At 40.3% G+C, this 25,050-nt stretch overlaps 1 protein-coding gene across 1 annotated transcript in view; it reads left to right on the top strand.

Annotated features, from left to right (window-relative positions):
• RICTOR (RPTOR independent companion of MTOR complex 2) overlaps window positions 1-25,050 on the top strand; it is an 80,889-nt gene that overhangs the window by 4,616 nt on the left and 51,223 nt on the right. The window contains exons 3-4 of the mRNA XM_054986497.1: window positions 15,602-15,699; window positions 24,633-24,697. Of these exons, the coding sequence (XP_054842472.1) occupies window positions 15,602-15,699; window positions 24,633-24,697 (163 nt within the window). The remainder of the gene's footprint in view (window positions 1-15,601; window positions 15,700-24,632; window positions 24,698-25,050) is intronic.

The following is a 25,050-nucleotide window of genomic DNA, read 5'->3' as shown; positions in this document are numbered from 1 at the left end:
TAGGCCATCATGACCTGGAGACTTGTCTCCTCAATTTGACTCCATTCTTTGGACTCTCTTTTAAAAATGGTGCCTGTGGCCTGGAGACATCCCCCCCACACACACACTTACTACTATGAACACAGATGCAAAGAATTTATTTAGCTTCTCCATCATCTCCCCCATTTCCTAGCAATCCTTTTATTCCTTGGTCATCCAAAAGCCCAGTTACTTTTCTGGTTGGTTACCTGCTCTTGATATATTTAAAGAAATGTTTGTTGTTTCTGTTGATGCTTTTAGTGAGCCACTCCTCAAATTCTCTTTTTGTGTGTGTAATTATTAACTTAGACTTCTTTTGCCAGGCTCTATGATCCCTTTTGTTAACTTCATTGGGCCAAACCCTTCACTTTTTAAAAAAAAGCTTTTTTGCTTTTTATGGCGTCCATGACTTGCATCATTAACCATATAGAAATCCTTTAAGACTTGGAGCCAAGCTACAAGAGATGAATTATACAAGGAGGAGCATGTGAAGGGAGTTGCAGTGTTAGCCTGGAAGCTGAGTTTTTAAAGAGATCCAAAGGCTTTGTCAATTTGCCCTCTCTACAGAGCCAGGAAGATGGCTGCTCAAAGGATTTGTTAATTTCCCTTTTGCCTCTGGAAGGCTCTGTCAGTTTCACCTCCCCTTCTAAGAGGCAAAGAGGAAATAAACCTGAGTAGCCATCTGTAGAGAGGGGAAATTGACAAAGCCTTTGGATCTCTTTTAAAACAGCTTCCCGGCTAACATTGCAACTCTCTTCATGTGCTCCTCGTTGTGTAATTCGTCTCTTGGTAGTACCTTTCCTAACCTGGGGAACACATTCTATCTCTGTCTCAGTTAGTGTGGTTTTAAATAGTTTCCAAGCATCATCCAGGAATTTGACTCTCTTGAGTTTCCTTTTCAGCTTCTTTCTAACTAGACTGCTCTTTTTGTAAAGCTCCTTCTTCTGAAATCTGTTGTTAACTGTTTTATGCTTTAGGGGTAACTTACCATTGAATGAATGCTGAGCTTAATAGCATTTTGGTCAGTACACCCAGTTAGTGCAACAGCATCTACACTGTGCCTTGATCCCTGGTCAGAACGAAGTCCAGAGATTACTGGTTGTATCTATGATCAGCTGTTCCAGTGCACCGTCATTATGCTGTCTGGGGACCTCATTTTTACAGCATGACTTGAGAACATTTACCCAGTTAGTGTTATTGAAGTCATCCAGTATTACAGCATTACCCATTTTAGTCTCTTATTTACTTCTGCATCTCCAGATCAGCCTCAGTGGTCTGACCAGGTGGGTGATAGTAGTTTAAAAGCTGCTCTGCAACCTTTTGATATTGTAACAACAGCTTGGCTCCTTTTCGGTTTAAGTGAGGCCCATATCTTTCGCACAGGTTCGGCTTGTCCCAGGAAGTTCACTTGTGCCTAACAAATGTAAACCTTTCCTCCTGGCATTAGTTTCTCATCCGTACATTGAGACCCCTAATCTGTGCCTGTCCTCTGTGGAACCAGTACCAATTCTGAGAACACTACCTTTGAAGTCCTGCCTAGCATTTAATTTTCTGCCTAGTAACTGAAATTTAACGTCCAGGACTACACAATTACATTTACCAATACCATTGGTGCCAGTGTGACCGTGACCACTGACTCCTCCCTGGCCCTATTTTCCAACCTATTTAGATAGAGTGTGATGTCCACAGCCTTCACACCAGGTAGATGGGTCACTGTGTGGTCAGAGTGCCCATCTGAGACCTCGCTATATAATTGAATCACCCACTATTAAAAGCCAACCTCCCCACAACCCTAGAGGGATATCCTCAGTAAAAGAAAATAGTGGCCTGTCATCTGAGGAAGGAGTTCTGTCTGAGGGATCCTGTCCCTCCTCCTCACCTTGATGCCTCCCCCACCTCAAGACCTTCAATCTCCATGACAGCAGAACAGCTGTCACCACAGGTTCTTGAAGGTCTCATTCACATACCTCCCCCCTTCCCCCGGCCTTTCTGGGTTGACAACCCAAGAGAATAAACGTGCTATGTGAGGGCAAAGCACACACAGTTTCTGCATAATGGACAGATCATCACTCCATACATAACACCAGAGAACCCCCACTCCACAGCTGGCTTTCTAGCTTCATAACTGGCATTCTGTCTTCATAGCATCTCGTTACAGCAAACAATATGTACAGAGGTCTCTTAAAACATGAGACATTGATTTGTAAAAATTAAACTGATTCTGTTAGTCTAATTCTTCAAACTTGCCTCACGGTTAGTCCGCATATTCATTCTCTGGGAAATAGATGGATTTGTTAATCATCCTACATTCATCACTATCCATGTTCTAAAGTTAAATAGGGACACAACCTTTATGCCAGTTTTTATCGACTACTAACAGCACATGCTTTTTGTTTATGCAGTCAATTCGGTGATCTTTGGGTAACTCATTCAACCCTTGATTTGTTTTCCCTTTTAAGATGTGAATGAGAGGTCGAAGTAAGCTGATAATGATTCAGCAGCTCATAGTGGGTTGAGAAGCTTATTGACTTGCTTCTCTTTCATTTCTTGATAAATAATTAGTGGAAGCAATAGCAGATCTGTAATCTGTTGTGGGTGGAGCTCTCAGAGTTGCTTCACCCATGATGCTGAAGGTGTGTAAATATGTACAAGTGGCATGCAGTTTCCCATGATTCTGTGGCTTTGTACAAAGAAGGGATTTATTTATTTATGCTATTTATACCCCATTTCTTCCCAGTGGGGGCTCAGAGCAGCCTACCTAATTCTCTTCACTTCCATTTTATCCTTACAACAATCCAGTGAGGTAGGTTAGGCTGAGAGTGTGTGACTGTCCCAAAGTCACCCAATGAGCTTTCATGGCAGAGTGGAGATTTGAACCTGGGTTTCCCGGAACCTAGGCCAGCACCCTAACCACTACACAACACTAGCTGTTATTGTATGTATCTCCTCTTTCTGGACCTGGAGGGAGTCCTCTCCCCCTGTTGCTTCTGTCAGATTTATAAACAGGGCTCATTTGGAGGGGGAACACACCGGAACACCATTCCGGCGTGTTCCCCCAACCCAGGTGGCCCTGCCCACCTGACTTTAGGATATTTTGGTCCTTTTAGGCCATTTTGGGCCCGTTTCGGCCTGGATTGAGGCTGAAACGGCCTGGATCAGGGCCGAAACGGCCCGGATCGGGTTGGTGCCAGGCAGGGGGAAGCCTCCCCTCCCCGGTACCAACCCGGTCCCAGCTGTTTCGGCCCTGATCCAGGCAGAAATGGCCAGGAGCTAGTCGGTGCTGGGTGTTTTGGCCCTGATCCGGGCCGAAACAGGCCCAAAATGGTCATTTTTGGCCCCATTTCCACTGAGATCAGGGCCAGAACAGCCTGAATTGGGTTGGTGCTGGGAGGGGGAACCTCCCCTGCCCAGCACCGACCCAGTCCCAGCTGCTTAGGCCCCAATCTGGGCCCAAAATGCCCCAAATGGCCACTTTCGGCCATTTTCTGCTGGGATTGGGGATGAAATGGCCAGGATCGGCTTGGTGCAGGGTGGGGGAAGCCTCCCCCACCTGGCACCAACTCAGTCCCAGCCTTTTGGGGGGCCATTTTGGCCCCATTTTCACTGAGGTCGGGGCCTGAATGTCTGGGATCAGATTGGTGCCAGGTGGGGGAACTCCCCCCTGCCTGGCGCTGGCCTGGTTCGGGCTGTTTCAGCTCTGATCTGGGCCTAAACTGGGCTCAAATGGCTTTTTATGCCCATTTGGGGCCCATTTTGGCCAGGATCAGGGCCAAAACTGCCAGGATTTGGTCGGTGCCTGGTGGGGGACCCCTCCTCTGTCTGGCACTGACCCGATCTGGGCTTTGGGGCCCAATCCAGGCCAAAACAGGCCCAAAATGATCAGTTTGAGCCATTTGGGGCCTGTTTCAGCCTGGATTGTGGCCAAAATGGCCCTGATTGGGCCACTGTCAGGTGGGGGAACACTCCCCTGTCTGGCTGCAGCCAAATCCTGGCCATTTCGGCCCGATCAAGGGGCATGGCATATGCTAATGAGTTATGCTAATGGGTTCCTGCTGCTCTTTTTCTATGGAATGACCCGTGTTTATAAGTGTTTCATGCAGTGTCTTTCCTTTATATCACATCATGTATAATAGCAGCCACAGTTCCTTAGAGCAGACCTGTGCTGGTTGTGGACCACCAGAGTGAACACAGCATGTCAGGAATGTTGCTGGCATCAGAGAAATGGAAATTTATTGAACTCTTGGTGGGTAGCGGTTGGCTTGGTGAATCAAAAGTTGTGCAGGCCTGCACAACAGAAATGTATTAAAGTTGAATTACCTGAAATACCAGAGGAGAGTGGCTGAAAAAACCCTAAAAAGCTGTCTAAGCATTTAACCAGACAGTAAGCTGAGAGTTCAGTGTCAGGAGCTGCTGGCATTTTTTAAGTGACTGACCAAGCGTGCAAGGGGCCTGATTTGGATTAGGTCTGTGGCATGAGGGGGTGGGGGGTTAAGCCTCCTCTCTCTTTTCCTGGTCTGAAATGGCCCTGGGGAGTCACAGTATTCCCCTTTACGTGTACTGACCAGAATATGTTTACAAAATAACAACAAATTCCTGTTTTAAGTTTAATCTATCACAGTTCAAGTGAATAATTTGTATTGTATAATATTAAAATGGATGATTGATGCTACGTAATTATGAAAGTTGACATATGTAAACCGCAACACCTGCATATCTGCTACATCAGGACCTTGGTAGTTATCTTGTCCAGAAAACAGAAACATATAACTGCACACAGTATGATTTCACAAGTTTAAAACGTACAAGGCCTCATATATTTCATTGGGAGTTGTAAGACACAGAGGCTCTTAAACTTTGTATGATTAATAACATGAAGAGAACTCTGCAGTCCAGATGAACCTCCTTAGTTTTATACTATGAAACGTACTATCAGAAACAAAAATTCAAAGGCAACATGGACATAATTCCACATATGGTGATTACAAAGTTGCTGTCAGCGTTCAACAATTTGTGAATGAGCAAGAAAACGGAGACCACTTCCCTTCCCCCTGTGGGGAATGAGAGGAATTTTTCACTTTGTGCTTGTTGGGTATGGAAAAATCCTGCTGGTTTCTAGAATCCTGGGGGGGGGGTGTCTAAATAACAAGGGGAGGGGACTGAAGGGCAGCTGCTTTAATGTCCTGGTCATGTTGATAAGGCAGAATTAACTGAAGTTGATTCCTGACAAGGCAGAGGTCACGCTGATCAGACAGACATCAGCTTATGATAGGATTCTTTTTTTCTTTGCTCTGATATTAGATGAGGTTCAAGTTTATTTGGGCACAGTAAAGAGCTTGAGGATTTTGCTGGATTATTTAAAAACAGGAGTCTGTAACACAATGCATTTTTTTCTTACTTCATTTAACCTGTAAACTTTCCCGCTTTTTGGAAACTGATCTAGCCATACTGATTCATAATGTAGCAGTAACCTTGAGGCTTGACTGTTGCAATGTATGTTATGTGGAGCTGCCCTTGAAGACTACTTAGAAACTACAATTGGTGCAAAATGTGGTAATGCTTTTTATCAGGGCTAGCTTCAGGGAGCGTATTACTCCATTTTTACAATAATTACACTAGCTGCCTATATGTTTCTGGATCCAGTTAAAGCTGCTAGTGCTTACCTGTAAAACTCTTCATGGCCTGGTCTCCACATACTTGAAGGGCTGTTTATTCCCATCTGAACCCATGCAGGAGATTCCATTGGAAGAGCAACATTAGTCATCCCTTTAGCATGTGATTTGTGTCCACCCTTGGTTTGTTGCTGCCTTCATATTTAATGCAATATTTTGCAAGTGGCGCTAGACTGAACTTCTGAGGAGGGTGTTTAGGAGTCTTTGGGAGCTTTAGTCATTTGTTGCATTTGGGATGCAGGTGTTTATTAAAGAATGTTTATTATGTTTTATTGGCTTTTTTAATAGTTGCATGGTTTTTAAAAATTGCATATTTCTGTAGCTGAAGTGGTTTCTATGTTTATTACCTGCTAGGGATCCCAGTTGTTTGGGAAAACGGCAGATATATAAATATTTTAAATAAGTAGAATGGTTGTCTAGCAATGCAAGCCAAATTCCGTGGACCTCTGTCAACCATGATATATCTCTGAATGCAACTATTTAATTCCCATGGTTGTGCTCTGCATAAGACTACATGAAATGACCAGCATTTGATAAAAGTTTCAAAAACTTAGCTAACATTGTGATATATCTATTTCTAGTATTGTCTGTCTTAATCTTGTACTTGCTCTCATTGCTTCTCAGGTCTTCTCTAATGAAAGATTTATCATCAAGATCTTACATATGACATGTCATGAGAAGCTTCCTCTTTTCCTGCTATTCCTTTCTGTATGCTTCTGGATGGTCCTGGGATTCTGTTTAGGAATAATTGCTTTTTGTACTGTATTATACAACATTGCTGTAAAAATGTACTTTTATACAGATCCTTAAAAATGTGTATCATATTTGTTTCCTGTAATTCCTCCAAAAGCTAAAGACAGTATACATGGAGTTACCCTGTTTTTATCCTCATGGCAGCCCTTTGATATTGATTAGACTAAGAGAGTGAGTAGCTGAACCAAAGGGTTAGCTTTATGGATGTGCAGGGATTTGAACCCAGACTGTGCAAGTTTAATGCTATCTATTGTACCATCTGCTCTCACAACAGTACAAATATTGAATAGAATGTGCTCAATAGAGAATGATTGCTAACTTTCCACTTGTCTTTTAATATTGAATTCTAGTTTTAGTTTTTACCCTGTTTTTGAAAAGTTGAAGCTACAGCATACTTTCAGATTATGAGTACTGAGCTCTGTGCATACTAAGTTCATAACTTGTCACTTGACTTAGTGTCCGTGCAAAATACTTATTTTTCTTCCATTCGAGTAGCAGTGCTTACCATTCGAGGAATACATCTATTTTTAAGTCAGATACTTTTGATGTCTAAGGCATAGCAACCTCAAAATATTTAAACTGTTATTCCTAACTCGCACATCTGCAGGCCAGATCCAGATGATAATGTACTTTAGTCATGGTACTTAAACAGTTCAGAAACTTGCATCCTATATTCCTGAACACTTACACAGATAAAGCTGCCAACATCCTCCAATACAACACCATTTTCTGACATGATGGCATTAGATGGTTCATGGGACTCTTCCAGGGTTGTCATTCGTTTAGTGGGCCTTGCCTAGGAGAACTTCCCAGGGATTCTATTCCATATTAATTACTTGAAAAGTTGATGCCATTTGAATTTTCTGCTTCTGGCACGAAGGTATCCTACAGTGAGTTCTTTCTGAGTGCTGTCTAGTATTGATATCACAAGCAGTCTTCAGCAGAATTTCTCAGAGCTTTTAACATATATGCATATTGACGTAGGCCTTGTACTTTGCATTTTTATTGTACAATGTACATTTTGCTGAAAGGAAAAGGCCTTGCATCTTCAGATCTCTTCTATCTTGCTCTGAAATTGATACTAGATTACTGATCAGATGAATTTTTGGGGGTGTGAATGACTTCAAGCCAAACAGCAATTGGGAAAAATTGAGTCAAGCATTTGCTATTCCTTTCTGTGTGATTTTCTTCTTAATATATAGACCGCTTTGGTTCTATTATATGCCACAAGTACCTGTGACAGTTTTGTTCAGTGTGTCTGCTGCTGCTTAGCTGAACAAAACAGAGATAGTGGTCTGACTACAGTGGTTTTCATATCTCTGGAAGAGATCACATGCTTCTTCTGTAATGTTGCTGATCAGCAGTCTTTTATACTGTATAGTGACATAATTTGAAAAAGTAAGTTTTCTGATGGCATTTTAAAAAGCTTGTGACCATAATGTTTGGTAGCTGTCATATAGGTGAGGTGCAATGCAACATCTCATGTGTAAGATGCAGCGCAACTTCAGTGGTGCCATTATAAACACAAAACATTCAATATAAAGGTTTTGTACATCAGGGCTCAGACTGTATTTTGAATTTTGCTAGGCTTGATCAAATTTTGAAGTGCCAGCCTTACATTTCTGAATATTTCTACTTCCTGGCGACTGTGCATTTGGATTTTTCCAAGGCTTGACACACCACAAGAAGATTATGGTATAGGAATATTGTTGTAATGGTAGAGAGCAAAATATTAGTTTCAGTCTCCTCTAGAAGTTGAATGCCTGATGAGTGCTCTGCCAAGCATTGCTTGATGTATGCCAGCTGATGTGAAAGTTTGCCTTAAAATTAACAGGCTGTAAGATGCACAGTTATAGGCCTTGGGACTTTATAGAAATCAAATGACTGAGACTGCATACTGTCATTTCATCTTTAAAAGAGTCTTGTATGTAATTCATATGGTATAGTAAAAAATTCCTTTATAATTCTGTAAATAATATCTTTCTGCAATATCATGTTCCACATGTTCCTTTTTTAATAATGCATTTTGGGTTTTGCTCTAGTGAAAGGCACAGGCAAATAATGTGCACGTTTTGTATATGAACTTTTATGCTACTTGAATTTGAAACATTTTGTCCTGCCTTGTTCCCTGAGTGGCTCCCGCATGGTGGTGTTCTGATAGTTCGCTTTTATCTAAAACAACTTAAAAAGAGTTCACATTATATTGAAAAGGTATATAGGGGGGAAAACAGCCCAGTGAAAGACGATCCATTAGGTCTGACAAAACAGAACAGTTTTAACCTGTGTTTGAAAGAGGAGCAGATCCTGCAGACTTTATGGAGGAGAGTGCGCCATTTCTTGATCCTTTTAACTGGTGATACCAGGGCCTGAGCATGGCAGCTTCTGCATGCGAATCACATGCTCTGCCATTGAGCCATGCCTCCTTTCCTGAGGTATTTCCCGAGTCTCCTGGCTTCTTATCACCAGACTAATTAACGATCATTCATTTTATTCCTAATACTTATATCTCACTCTCTGATCATAATAGATGTCAAAGTGGCTTCCAGTTTGTTATTGTTTACAATAGTATAATTAAAAATAAGTAATAAATTTGCAATAAAACAGTTAAACAGGATTAGAATACATTAATAGACCTTTAATACATTAATAGCACAATATAATATAAACATTATGGATAGCAATAAGGACCAGCAAGAAAACAGGAGGGGCAGATCACAGTAAATCAAAATCAAAAGAGGAGAAGAGTGAAAGAAAACTCTCAAGCAGAATACTTCACAGAAATTCTGAATAAAAATAAATGGTTTTATTTGGCATCCAAAAACCCAATGATGATACAAAGTGCATGGTTGAATTCCAAACATTATTTTCTCTTTTCCTCTTTCTGCCCCCCCCTATAATTTTCTTTTCATGCTTGCTTTTCTCCTTCCCACCCATCATTTATCTTCCCCCTCGCCTGTATTTATTGTTTATTTACTTCATTTATACCTTACCTTTCTCTACCAAGGGGACCCAAAGCAGTTTTGAGCATTCTCCTATTCCCTGTTTTATTTCACAACAACGATGTAAAGTAGGTTAGATTGAGAATGTGTAACTGGCCCAAGGTTACCAAGTGAGTTTCCACAGCAGAGTGGGAATTTGAACCTGGGCCTCTCAGATACTAGTCTGACTCTTCTAATCTCTACATTACATTAGCTTTCATGGGTAGGCTGCTCTGGGCCTGAGTGAGTCATGCAAGTCAGGTAGTAGCAAGTTGCCTGGTTGCTGCCAGGCCTGGCCCCAGTTCTTTCTTTCATAGGCCAAAACAACCCAACAAAGGGCCCTGCCCCCCCTCCAACAGTAAGCAAGACTGGAAAGCTGACAATACTGTTGTGGCAACAGTCACTGAGGGCATTCATTTCTTAAAGCTACAGACGCTGCTTATATTATTTTGGGTTTTAAAAATCTTTTTTAAAGGACTTTTCTGCAAACCTGGGGCTTTTCTTGGGTTTGTCGAAAGCTCTGTCTTGTTTGTTCATGGTTCTAGTCTCCAGATGTAAATTTCCATGGCTAGATTCACACTGAGAATTAAACATATTGATTTAACATATTTATACTCTGAAAAGCTTGAAATTTCCAAGGTCACTTCCAAATATATAAAATTCTAATATATAAAACAATATCTGTTGAAACTGAGGCAACTAAAATAACAGGCATCAATATCTATCATTCATTAAAACTGGTTTAACTTGATGTCTAAAAATGGAGTGGGTGCCATGAAAGTAATGGAGAGGGTGGAGAGGATGTGGCCATTGTGGAGATGACCCTATCTCAGATCACCAGCTACCTAATCTTTGAATACTTAGGGACCTGGAGAAGGGCTACTGAAAATGACTTTGGAGCACAGGAACTTTTGTATGCAAGAGGACAATCCTTTAGATACCCCTGGTCAAAACCAGCAGTTTTGATTGATTCTAGAAACACACTGGAAACCAGTGAAATGCTTCAAGACTGCCAAGCTGGTCAGGTTCAATCAGTACTCTAGCAGCCATATTTTGAACCAGTCAGAGTTGTTTGTTTAATCTAATTCTTCCTCCCAGAGGAACTAAGGATGGTATACATTGTATCCTCTTCCTGTTTTATCATTACAGAGACCCTGTGAGTTAGGTTAAACTGAAGGAAAGTCACTAATTTCAGTTTTCCTAGTGAGATACATAGCAGAGGGAAATCTTTTTTTGTTGTAGTCAACATGCTAACCATGTTGCTACATTGGTAGTTCAAGTAGTCCTCAAAGGTAGCCTCAAGTAAAATGCATTGTAGTGCTGTCTGAATCTTACCATGGTATAGATTGGAGTCTCAGCCTTTTTGAGCCTACAGGTGCTTTTGGGATTCTGACACGGGGTGGTGGCTGCAAGAGGTGGAGCCAAACAAAAAATAACTGCTGGAGGAGATGGGGTCAACTGCAAAATGTTAGGAAGTGAGGTTATGCATAATTTAAATCGCAACACTTCAACATATCAGGTAGGAACTGCTTAACAGGATGCCTTTTAAAATAAGCATATTGTTTAAAAATGTTTCTGACATACACCTGGGACCTATACTTTAGTCACACAGTAAAGAACCTTGGGTTGTTATTGCAGCTGCTACCAAAAGCAATTTAAGAAATCTGCTCAGTCAATCAGTTCTCCACTGAGAAGCCCTGCCAGGAAAAACCTCACCTGGCCCACCCACTTACTAGAAACATTGGAGGGCACCAGGAAAGGAGTCAGTGGGTTTGTACATTGGGGAGCCCTGGTATAGATGATACTGTTAGAGTTAACTGTGTCGGATGGGGAGATGAGGTGTTGCTAGTTTTTCAGCCTAGTCTCGTAAGAAATGACTCATCTCACAGATGCTGCTGATTAGGGTTACCAATTCCAGGTTGGAAAATTCTGAAAATTCAGGGGTGGAGCCTGAGGAAGGCAGGTTTGGGAGGGACTGGCCTTCAATGGGTTATAATACCATAAATTTCACCCTGCATATCAGCCATTTTATCTGGGGGAACTGAGCTCTCTAGACTGGAAATTACTTGTAATTCTGAGAGTTCTCCAGGTCCCACCTAGAAGTTGGTGTCAGTTCTAGGGACGACACTGCAGTCCATGGTATATAGACTCCCAAACCCCTCACAACAAGCACTCCAGTGCATTGGTTGAAAAGGTTTTGATTTAGAGATCCATTAAGTTCATGGGTACATCCATAGATGAGTAAGTTGGCAGGAATGGTTGTACAAGCATATGCACTATTGATATATGGAGCACAATTTCCCCTTCCATTTGAGCACTTAGCATTTAGGCGTGAAAATCGTAAAAAGTTCCATGAGAACATAATAGCTTTGTCTGGACAGAGAAAGGCAGAAGATCACAAGGAATCAAAACTCCCTCTTTCCCCTGTAAAGAGTTACAGTACAGCTGCAAGGTCAACAAGCATACTTTCAGAGATAACAGGCTGGTTACTTTCTCTGTGAAATCAGCACTAGTACTTTCGTTTTCAGGCAGGCCAAGGATGGCATGATTATAGTGGCTACATTATATGAGCATGGCATGAAAGCATACAATATATCAATACAGTGAACAGATCAGATACATGAATGGCATGCATACATGACAGTTGGCAACCTCCTGCCAGGGCATCCAGATTAAAGCTAATATGTAACTATCTGCAGTTTTCTTGTTGAGTTCATAGAAGTAGGTAGTCAGTTAAACTGGCATCATGCTTTTTTTTTTTGCGGGGGGAGAGAATAAAATTACAAGAAGAGCCAAAAATGTCATGCAGACACATTAATGATATTCTGTACACTCATTTTAGATCACGATGCCATTCATGCTTTCTAGCTGTGTTTTGCAAGAAGCACAAGACTTCAAATGCTTGAAGCAATTTTCACATCAAAACTGTTAAAGTAATTCTCTTACATACTGCCCTTTAAGACTTTTTTTTAAAAAAACCTTCCCATTCATCAGTGCAACCTCCCTGTCAAGCACATTTGCCATTACCTGTTCCTTAGCAAATTTCATTCGAGGGTGCTATCCCCACAGCTCTACAAACACTCCCAAGTCCTATTCCCTCTCCCCAGAAAATTTCAATCACAACTCGGCACCTTTCAAGTTTTCACAAAGTAGTATAGGGGTGAACCACATATTTGTGAGTTCAGGAAGAAGAAGAAGATGGATGCTTGATAATGGAATACAGTTTTAAAAGATCCTGGGAAAATGAAGTATTGGTTAACATTTTCAGCAATAAGTTCACTTTTTAAATGTCTAATTTTGTCCAGTTAGTGTGCTGTAGTGTATCTGATGATAATACACTGTTGAACAGTGTTTTGGCTGTGACAAAATTTAACTTGATATCCAAATATGGTGATTGTCCTGTTGTAACTATTTGTGATTGTTTGTCTTTGAGAAAAATTTTTCTTTACTTAAGCTATAAACAGTAACATAAAAGCTATAAACAATAAACATAAAAGGTAAAGAAACACAACATTCTAAAAAAACACACACACTTACAATACATGTAAACATAAAATAACAAACAAGAAAAAGAAAAAAATTAAAATGAAACTACAAATTGGGTTCTGCAACAAATATACATCATTTTCAAAGTATCACTTATTCTATGTTAAGCATAAGAGTCCTCTTTTTTCTATTGTTCATGATTCTTAATCCATAAATCCAGATGCCATGAAGTCATTATTATCTATTTCATGTAAAAAGTTTATAAATGGCTTCCATTCAGTCAAAAATGTAACTCTCTTCTCTAATCAGTGAAGTAAGTTTTGCCATTGACGCAAACTATTGAAGAGTTCATTCTTTTGATTGCGACAAAATTTAACTTGATATCCAAATATAGTGATTGTCCTGTTGTAACTATTTGTGATTGTCGAAATGATGTTCTGGTTTAAATTATACCAGTTTAAGCCCACTGATTTCAGTGAATTTAGACGGGAATAACTTTGCATAGAAACATACATACAGCCCTGCTAGATCAGACTCGGTTGTTTGTCTAGTCCTGCAAACTTCACACAGTGGCCAACCAATTTCCCTGGTGGGTCAACAAATGGAGACATAAAGGCCAAGGACTCTTCCGTGCTTTTTCCAGCTCTGCAACTAGGGCTATACATAGTATTCGAAGTCAGGGAGAACCGTTAATTCTATACAAGAGCATTACAATATTGGCCATATTATTTTCAATCCGTTTGCTGATCATCCCTGACATTTTCACCAAGCTTTCTCCTACAATCCCAGGGTTTCTTTCTATCTTAATCTCAGCCCCATCAGCACACATTAAAGTTAGGATTTTTTGTTTCAGTGTGCATTACCTTAATATGTATCAACACTGAATGTCATTTGCTGCGTTGTTGCTCCCTAGTCCAGTTTAGACAGATTTCCTTCAAGCCCTTTGTAATCCACCTTGGTTTTCATTATCTTGAATAATTGGGTACCATTGCATTGTATTCTTATACTTTCTAGATTTCATAAATAAATAGTACAGATTTATATGTTAAGTTATAAGTATGCATATTATGTTGTGAAACTAATAATATAAGTTTGCAATGGGGTAAGACTTCACTACTGAGGTATGTCCCAACTTCCTCATATCAATGCCACTTTAGAAAGCATCTTCAAAGTTTTTAAAGGTATGTTTCAAGGGTTCCCCCCCTTCCATATCTTAGAGAAAACATGCTCATCTGACAGCATTAAAATGGTTTTTTTTTTTTAGAACTCTTGTTTAGGAAGTGTCTTGTTTTCTGTTCACAAAACAATTAAATGAAACATTCTAGAAGGCTCTGAAGCAGTTTGTATTTGAGATGTTACACCAAATCACTTCCATAGCCAAAAGCTTTGAAAGCCAGGGTAGCTCTTGCCAATATTATACTAAAAGCACAAAACAAAAGAATAGGAATCAGCTTAATTATATTTTCAGTGAAGCTAAATTATAGGGAAGCAACTGTTCCCATCCATTATGTACTCTTGAAATTAAAGGTTATAACAAACTGTTAGTGGTACTTATATACCAACACCATTCTCTTTCATCTCCCTTTGCTTGTGGCTTGTAGTGCTTGCACTTGAAATGGGACAAAATGTTCTCTCTAGGGTCCCCTGCCTTCCAAAGTAATCCTGAACTTCTCAAATTGGATAGCATAACAACCTATTCTTCCTTTAATGTCTACAATCCCCTAAAGTTCTGGTATAATATGTAAGGAATTTCAACCACAGGAGTGAGGTTGGATGGCTTTTAGTGTGTGGCAGCCTGCTGACCAATTAATGCACTGTTTAAATGATGTGCTGGTTCATAGTGGTTGGCTACAGGGATGATTTTGCACAAAATAAAAGTTCATTTATTTTAGTAAGAATTTTTAATTTGGAGGCATATGACACAATCCTGTAAATAAGCCAAGTGGGTGAATAACAAACTTGCAACTCAGGTTCATAAAGGTGGATGCCAAGGAAGATTAGTAGAAAATGGATTCAGTATGGTCCATGTGAGTACCATATTTATCAAAGAGCATCAGAGAAAATTTTTGGTTTAGTTCTTCAGTTCGGTTGCTTCGTAAGCTAAACTGGAAAATGTTATTTTCCATATACGTTTACTAGCGCACAGTTTCCCCTTGCAACTAAGATGCTAGTAAATGTTCATTTGACTCTTACCAGCTGTAGCAGAATTTCAGTCTTCCTGATTTGGAGGTGTGTGGCACCTGCAGAAGAAATTAGATCAAAATGGCTGGCACTGTCCAAGGGGTCATTAACATGGAAATTGTGTAACTGTTATCAAAGATTTAAATGCAATAAAATTATAGTAGTCTTAAGAAAAATAAGAGAAATGTGTTGCATGTGCAATGTGGTATGCACATTTCAAAGGTGGTTCGGTTGTGGCTATATTGATTGTTGAGATAATTATATTTCATTGAGGCTTTATATCAGTTAGAGTATATTGCTTATGTTTCAACAAGGAGCACATTTGTATTTCTGTAATCATCCACTTTTCCCTTTCTTCAAACTCCTGTCCTTCTACCAGAACATTGACAGTCTCCCTGGAAATGGAATTTGATGTTTTTTTTAAATCAAAGAGCTCTTAACTGAAATCTTTTGAAGGAACTAGTATGAATGTTGTTCACCTAACTTGTGTTTTCCTTATAATCTGTTATTTTGCAGACCCTTCTGAAAACCTGAGAGAGATTCTCCAAAATGTGGCCAAATTGCAGGGGGTTTCGAATATGAGAAAGCTTGGCCACTTGAATAATTTTACCAAGGTAAGAACTTTTATAACTTTTAAAGCATTTCTGGTTTTATTTCTCATGTTAAAGAGATTGCTAGATGAATTAACAACCAATGTTCGGATTGTAAAATGTTATGGTGAATTAATGTTGTGTTAAGTAGAATAATAGCTAAACTGCCTGATATTGATTACTTCAAAACAACATGGTTCTTGTGAGCTTTATATTATAATGAAGATATTTAATGATCCTGGACTGTTTGAAACTTGTAATAGAAAAATTTTATTTACTATAAAAAAGCTAGCATCTACAAAATTTTTCTGAGCAAATTTGTCTTGAAATTATGACAGTATGATTCCTGCATTCTAAAATGCGTGTGGACAAAAGCAGTACAAGGTGTGTTATGGATCATCTATATTTAAAGTCTTCATAACCAAATGGTGAATTTTGAAAATGTGAGTTACTTACGTTATTTATAGTCTGCCTTTCGCAGTGAAATTCAAGGTGGATTTCTTTTCATTGGTTGAGTTGCTTGGACTCCAGTTATTTATCTCTGCTTTATTATTTGGCTATCAGCTTTTGTTGTTTTGAATTAGAAATATCACATTCTTGCTTTATGTGCCCCATTAGTTTTGCACAGAATCTTCATCTTTGCATTTTCTCTTGGAATTCTTTTACATAAGAGGACAGCCTATCCAGTAGTAAGTAGCAAAATGTCCATAGTTAGAATGGGCTCTGTGTGCTTGTGCAGAAGCAGATCCTATATATTGTGAGATGACCCCTGGTGGAAATGAAGAGTATAACCTATAGGCACACACACACACACCCCCGTCCCCTCCGCACAATATCTGTTGTTGGAAACCTGCTGTCAGCTGTCAGAGATGATAACTTTCTTTCTGCACCGAAGGTTCGTTTGTTTAAGCCTTTCTGATCTGGCTGCCTTCTTTTGTATCAAGTCAAGAACCCTGAACAGAACAACAGTTAATTCATTCAAAGCTAGTCAGTATCTGGGCTGTGCTTTCAGAATTTAACATGGAATGCAGGTTGGCTTTTTATAAAACAGTTCTAATCTTTGGGTGCAATTTCATTTGAATGACGGTTTTCATTTGAAGAGATTGTTGCTAATCTTGACGCATTTAAAAAGTAAGTAGAACAGATTGATAATTATAATGGTCTTTCTCAGCCATTCAAATAAATCCTTAAAAGTTACTAGCCTGTAAAGTTTTACTAGCCAACCTTTACACATACCTGTGTTAGTCACTTGTGGAGTGGAACAAAAATCACCAACACTTTTGAGAGCTTTCCTGTCTGATCATCTATTGACAGGTGATTTATTTTCGATGCTCTATTTTCAGTGAATATTAAAACAGAAATCTAACAAACTTGGCTGTGGGTAACAGAACATTTTCTGCATTTGCTGGAGCCTGTGCTGTGATTTAGATATTTTGAGAATAGTTCTGCTAACATAATTTAGGAAGAGCAAGAGTCCAGTAGCACCTATAAGTCTAACAAAATTTGTGGTAGGGAATGAACTTTTGTGAGTCACAGCTCACAAAGCAGCTCGCAAAGCAATAAAACATTAAGATGATATTGATTGTAGTATTTAAGATAGTTATTATTCTGGGGAGAACAAATTTAAATAGTTAAGACAAAGCTTTCTCTCCCTAACTTGCTGATTGAGTCTATTGCCTCACCTCTCTCCCTCCTTTCCCCTGAGAGCCAAGCTACAAGTGATGCCTTACACAGGTTGGACACTTGTCAGCATCCCTCAAGTTTTGATGGGAAATGTAGGCATCCTGGTTTTACAGCTTGGCTCTCCATTACAGCTGCAAGACCAGGATGCCTACATTTCCCATCAAAACTTGAGGGATGCTGACAAGTGTCCAACCTGTGTCAGGCATCACTTGTAGCTTGGCTCTAAGTCTCCAAAAGGCAAAAAAAAAAGTTTCTGCATATGGCTGCAAAAGAATATGAGCCTTCTTTGCCTTCCTTCTGCTGATAAGTGGGTTCTGCTGGGATGCCGTGGTTCTATTGGGCTTTGTTAGATCTTTTTGGGTGGCTGGTTGCTCTTTGTATGTTTTAGTCTTGGCTTCTGTCTGGAAGAAAACATCAGATCCCCCCTCCCCCCCCCGGTAAGAAAACATTGGAGATTGGCTGGTGGGACCTTGTTCAAGGGCCCGTAGAGTCAGACCCCTTGACTCCGTCTTCTTGAAACTTGGAGGGTTTTGAGAGGGCAGCCTGTCTGCTGCGATTTTGGGGTACTTTGGCCAAAAAAACACTAATAAGATATGTTTGGGGTATATTATCCGACTGCATATACAGTGACGTGAGTTTATATAAGATCACAGCTATAGTAGGTTTTTAGTAACACTATGGTGGCTTCAGGTGGTAAACCTCAAGAGCTTTCAGGATGGGCTGGTCTTTCCTCATTTTGGCTTGTTTGTCTCTGGATGCCTATAATATGTAATGTTAACTTCTGTGTAAATGTTCTATCACAGATCAAATGGCAGAGGTAGAACTTGCCTGTCAACTGAAGCAGCTTTTTCCAGTAATCGTTAGGTTTATGAATTCATCTGCCAGGCATCAAAGTTTAGACATGAAGGAAAGAACTGGCTCTTTGAAACAGTTCCTCTGTGGGTCCAGCCTTTTAGAACATCCTTGGCTTGGCTCCTGTGAGTGGGTACTATGCAGGCTAGATAGTCTACTGCAGAATACACTTCCTGTTTCACTCAAACTTCCTTTTCACAAGATCTGTGGATTTTAATAGATCCTTGCACAAATGGAAACTTTAGCGGAAGAGGAATTTCTGCAGCAGAAACTCTCTAGTTCAAGTAGAACTTACTCATAGAATTTGAGCCTTTAAAAGAGAGAGAAATTCTGTATCTTAGAGGTGGTGGGTAGATCCAGAAAACCAGAAAATAATGTAATCCGCACTGAGACCGCTCGCAGGGAGGGCAGAATAGAAATCCGATAAAATAAATAAATAAACAGAGATCAGCTGGTAGAATGATTTTTGTCATCTTGCCCATTCCTGCAGCCCTTGAAAATATACCCCCCCCCCAAAAAAAAACCCTTGTGAAAGATTATCCTTTTTATCCGGTGATGTCCTCAGATGACTTTCATTGACTGTAGGGTGCTAAACTTTGTGTTGGGGCTCTTATATGAGTCTGTTGTTTGAAGTATGTCCCAAGAATTAAATCTCCTATTTAGGGAAAGACAGAGGGAACTAGTGATGTGATCTTCCAACCATGTGAGTGTCACACAGTTGTGTCTCTTGCTTGACGTGATTTCTCTATATCAAGTAACAAGCGTAGCTAACGCCTGACCAGCAGAAACTCAGAGAATGTTTGTGTGGTTGCTATTACCACATTTTTATGAAGCCTCAATCAAGCAATTGTCTTTTTGAAAATTATCAGTTAGAAAACAAGTCTAATAACATCAGAAATCAGATTTGAAGCACGTAGAGCTACAGCTGTTGAGATACTAGAACAGCTAGAGCCTTCAGGCCGTTGCTTTGATTTTATAGCTACTTTTCAGTACCAAGGTGCACAAAATAAGAAAATGTCCTACATGAATTCACTTAGGAAGCTAGCTCTTAGCTTGTAGTTCACTTTCTGCTGTTCCTCTTCTTACATCACTTTTTTGTCATCATTTATATAGAAAATGTTCTTCAGACTACTGAAGTCACTGGAATTGCAATCCGAAGAGCAGTAAAACCAGTCTAAGCCCATTGAAATCAACCTTTTTTTGGCAAAGGTATCCTAAACCCACCAGCCAAGTCCAGTTCTTACCCACTAAGTGCTACAGTGCTTTGAATGCTGTCTTCATATTCTTGTTTCTGGTAAACAGCACTTTGGGGGATTTTCAAAGAACTGGTTCCTAAGGAAGTATGACAACATGACTTTTTCATGATGAAGCAACATTGGTCAAGAAAAGTATCAGAACTTTTGAAAAGCTGAATCATCGATATATTTAATAATCAACATGGCCTCATCTGCAGATACTTAACTCTGTAGACTGTGGCTGTGGAGACAAAAAACAGATTTTTAAAAACAACTTTAACTTTTAAATTAAGGTTTGCATAAAAATCTGAAAATTAAAAAGGGGGTGGTGGTGGTTAAATCCCTTCAAAGACAAACACATACAGGCACAGGCAATACTCCAGCGCTTCTCCGATGGCCTATGGCATTATAGATGGGTGTGGGGAAGAGGGAGCAGAAACCACCCACATTCCCCACAGAGTGGCAGCTAGGGGTCAGGTGAGACGCATTCCACCATCACTGCTGCCACTCACCCTGCTGTTGAGGTGGCATAGCTGTAGGTGGGCTGGGGAGGAGGAATTGCAGCTCCCCCTCCCGAAACCAGCAAAGGTGCAGGCAGGTGGGGGAGTAGGAGTAGGAGTTACTTACTGCTTGCCCCCACTTCCAGGAAGGGGAACAGTATTTGCAGCTTGTTCCCTTCATGGGAGGAGGAGAATGAGGCGGCTGTGGTGGAAGCCCCCACTCCCTTCCCAGAAAACATGCAGGTGATGGTGATGGTGAGGAGGGGGTACAGGAGCCCCTGCTGACCCCTGCACCCTCCTCTACCACTGTGGAACAGGAAAGTGAGCAGGGAAGAAGCAGGTTGCCGCTGCAATCAGGAATCCCTCCACAAGTTCTTCACAGGTCCAGGCTTGTTATATTATATTCCTAAGCAAGTTTGTGATAGAACAGTGGCGAGAGAAGGACCTTGAGGACTGGAGGAGGCTGAACCAGTCTCTTCCTGTTAGCACATGCTTGGCCATTCATGATGCCAAGAAATGAGCTGTTGTATTCCACAGCATAATGATGACAGCCCAGGGAAAGAGTCCTTCTCCCTCCACCCACACAACTGACAACAGCTGGCTGCTAGGTGGAAGCTTGGCAGTGTTTTGGGAGGTGGGCAGTTACCCCATGGCTGCTGTGGCCCAAAGGAGGAACAGTAGTGGTAGTAAGACCCAGAGAACTGGAAAGAGGAAACAACAGCTGCCTTCCAGTACATTTTTGGTCAGTGCTGCTGCTGAAAAAAGAGCAGTTGGATTGCATGGCAGAGTGACAAGAGTTTTAAGGAATGGTACTGCCTTTGATGAAACCAACATATAGTTGCTTCTAAACTCTGCAACCTGTTTTTAGGGTGGTGATGGTGAAAAGGCTATGCCTTAAAGAGGGAACAATGCAAAAACTTAAGGGGGAGGGGTTGTCTCTCAGTGGTAGAAAATCTGATTGGCAGCCAGAAAATCTTGCATTAAACCCCCAGCCTTTTCAGTTAAAAGTATCAGGTAGCGGATGACATGAACCTGAGACATGGAGAGCTGCTGCCATGATTCTTACTATGATCAGAGGCCTGACTCAATATAAGGTGGTTTCATATGTTTATGGGATGGAGCAGAAGACACTGAGACACCTGTTCCCTGGTGCCGTTTTTTTGTACCAATAGTTTACTGTATGGAAAGTGAGATGATAAGTTTTTAAACTGAGGCAATGCTATGCAGTTGCTCTGCTTTGAGTTAGCTGGTCTAAAGTTAAGCAGTATGCAGATTTTTTTCTTTGAAAGTTAGTGTTTTGTTAATTTTTTTCCCACTGTACATTTAAAAAATGGCATCTACACATAATGTTGAGTAGAAATTATAATGCTGAAATTATGAACTAATTGTCAGAAATAGTAACAGCAAGACCGACTCTAGATTTTGATGGTGCCTTATCTTGTTTTATTCATATCTCAGCTTTCCTAAAATCAAGATGATTTATAAGAATGCTTTTGTTTCCGAGCATGGTATTTTCAACACGGATCAGTGGAAAATGGAGAACACAATAATCTTATATCCCCCTTCAAAAATTTAGAGTGTAATGTCATCTACTTCCATCAATCAACATAAAATAAGTATACAGATGGACTGCATGCCCTACCTTCATGTTAAATATAACTTTGATTGAAGGAGAAATGGGAAGCTCAGGGAAGGTTTTGTGATCACTGTCAACTCAACGTAGTTTTAAATGGGTAGCCATTTTTGGTCTACAGTAAGATTTGAGTCCAGTGGCACCTTAGAAACCAACAAGATTTTCAGGGTATGACCTTTTCAGAGTCAGAGCTCCCTTCTTCAGATACAAGTAGGAATGGAAATCTCTGAGCCTTTATATCCCAGCCAAAAATGAGAGAGGTGTTGCAAGGAAGGGCATCAGGGTGCAAAGATACAGTTCAGCTTGATTAGATGGGAGGGGTGTAGCAAAGGAAGCTATCAGGATGTAAGAGTACAATGGTATAATGCAGCTTGATTAGATCGTAAATTAGTTTCTGTGGTGAGATAAGAATTCCAAATCTCTATTCAGCCCAGGGGGATCCATTGTTTGAATTTGTGAATGAACTCCATTACAGCAATCTCGCATTGTAATCTCCCCTTGAAGTTTCTCTGTTTGAGGACAGCCACACTCCTTCCACCTAATCATGCTGCATTGTGCCTTTGCATCCTGAGGCCCTTTCTTATAACATACCACCCATCTTTTGGCTGAAATATAAAGGCTCGGGGATCTCCATTCCTGCTGATATCTGAAGAAGGGAGCTGTGACTTTTGAAAGCTCATACCCTGAAAATCTTGTTGGTCTCAAAGATGCCACTGGACTCAAATCCTGCTTTCAAATCAAGAGAGTAACACACTGGAAAGAATCTGGGGAAAACATGGTTCCTTTCCTTTACTCTTACTATCACTTAAGGAGGGATAAATTGCACCCTGAAAAGTATAGCTCTAAGGATTTTTCTTCCTCCCTCCTTTCACTGTCTCTGATCAATCTAATTTTAAGCTGCTGTCTAAGGCATGGTGACCTGAACTTCTGTGACTCAACCCTGCAGCATGATCTAGCAATGGCTGGGAGTGATCATGAAAGATATGGGAGATGAAATATGAAGGTTTGGAAGCTAGTATCTCTACCCTAAAGTAATGTTTTGGCAATTAAAACAAATCAGCTATTCCAGGAATTGGTGGTTCTTCTCTACTGCATCTACAGCTACCTCATTGGCCCTAAAATAACAGTAAATTCTCCAGGCAATATTCCTGTATTGATGTTCAAGCTCCAGACATTTAATTCCAGGAATCCAAGAGTTGTGCCAGTCATTTTTATTAGTTTCCATTTTTTCAGCTAATAGCTAGATAGAATAGACAGTTTTGACAGATGATATATTTAATATACTCTAATTAAGTGTGGGCTTGAGGTATTTACAGCATCCAAAGTCAGAATGCGAATGGCTAGTTCATAGATATTAGCAGGGCTTTTTTCAGCAGGAACGCGGTGGAATGGAGTTCCAGCACCTCTTGAAAATGGTCACATGGCCAGTGGCCCCGCCCCTGATCTCCAAGCGGCGCGGAGGGCAATCTAAACTCCCCTCTGTCTGGAGATCAGGGGGCAGGGCCACTGGCCATGTGACCATTTTCTCCGAGGGCAACCCACTGAGTTCCACCACCTATTTTCCCAGAAAAAAAGCCCTGGATATTAGTAGCTTTTCTTAGTTTTGAATAGCAAGACTTGATACATTTCTACTAAAAAAATCCTTAAGGCAGTGGCTGCGTTGGACAGTTTGGGTTGTATGTGAATCTGTATGAAACGATGTTTAGGGATAGGCATAATGTCAGGGGACGCAAGGCAGATTATAAGGAAAAGGCTTCAGAAGCTCCTTGCATATGCAAAAACACTAAAGCATGTACAGAACTGCATACAATAGTTCAGGTCAGCAACGGAATAAAATAACTCTTAATACTACTATACAGTTCAATAAGCCACTGTTCTCATTTTGACTTGCCAGCTAAACACTGCAGTAAACAAACATACAGTTTCCCCTTTCCGAAGTGGTTACATTGCTTTAACACATTTTTCCCCAGTGAAAGTACTCTACTCATCAGTTAATATTTAATCTGTGGGATATAGCGTAAGTCTTTTGTGCAGTGCTGGGAAAAATGTCTTTAACGTTTATTTCCTTTTTCTAGCTTTATCCTTCATAAATGTGTACATGAAAGCCCATATACTAAATAATAACAATTTTTATGCCCCTTACTAATCTGTATTTACAGTCCTATAAACAAAATTGGTAGCAGTGAGTGACTTGCCTTTACAAATCATGCTGAGAGAAGCAGTAGTGAGTGACCATAGGCAGTCCAGAATTATAAATACCAGAGAACTGCTAGGCAAAGGTGTAAAGCAGTTGTCCTGAAATATAGTCTCTGTGTTTGTGGAGTTTGTTCCTGGGAAATGAAGAGGAAAATAAATTACGCCTAATGTAATTTTTAGTTGATGATTCTCTGATGATTGCTTACTTGTTTTAAGGAAATGACAGAATTCCAGACACATCAGAACAGTTAAAGTTTTCTTAAAACACTCTAATTATCAGTGCCTTGCCTTTTCTTCAGATAATTTTTTTAAAGAAATCAGTTTTTTAAAGAAATCAGTATAATGCCACTTGCTGCCTCATCATCCCAATGTGAAGAAGGAATCAGAAGGAGCTTGTTTTTGTAACATTTTACTGTTCCAGGTCAAAGGAGATTATGTTCTGTTTTTCTAATGCAAGTGTTAGGGATACCACTAGTCGTACAGGCAGATTCATACATGCTGTTGCTTACTTTTTGCTGTGTTGGTCTGCAGTAGAACAACAGGATCTGAGTCTGCGGCAACTTAGAGACCAACAAGTTTTTTCAGTTAACAAGCTTTTGAGAGTCAGAGCTCCCTTCTTCGGTTACCTGTTACTTACCTGGAGAACAGTTAATGTGTGCTCGGTTGGGACGTTCAGAAGGTAGACTGAGTTTTTAAAAGGGCTGTGAATTTCAAAACTAAGAGTAGAAGTGCCACATTCTTGGTGTGTTCTTGAAGATATCTGACAAATCTTACATTAAATTTATGTCTTAGCTTGCAGAGTCTTTTATGGAACAGTTTACTGTAAAGAGAACTGAAAGCTTGTATTATTACTTGCAGCTTCTTTGTAATGCTGGGCATACTGAAGAAAAACTGGGTTTCACTTATGAAGACATCATCATATGGTAAGGATTCTTTTTTTAAAAAAAATTGGCAATATTTGAGGTGTTCAAATTATAAAAATCACAGTCATTTCAAAGCAGATTTAAATCCACCTATCAGAATTTGAGAGTTGAATGCCAACGTCAAGTCAGGCAGGACCAGTAGGAGGCGCTGCATCCATTGTCGGTTTCTTTGAAGCCACAAGTCTCTTATCTTGGGTCAGCTCTCAGGCTGGCTGGCTGGGAGTTAAAAGGGGGTTCTGACCCAGATAAGACGCTCCCTCTCTCATTTCTGTGCCTGCATTCCTAACCATCAGCAATTCTGCAAGGCTTTGTTTTGTGGGCAGAGTAGGAAGTAAGTCGAATATAAAACTTTT

This window comes from Eublepharis macularius, chromosome 8 (assembly GCF_028583425.1).
Source record: "Eublepharis macularius isolate TG4126 chromosome 8, MPM_Emac_v1.0, whole genome shotgun sequence".
NCBI lineage: Eukaryota > Metazoa > Chordata > Lepidosauria > Squamata > Eublepharidae > Eublepharis > Eublepharis macularius.
Note: the sequence above shows the minus strand (reverse complement) of the source record. Positions and strands in the feature narration are given on the sequence as shown.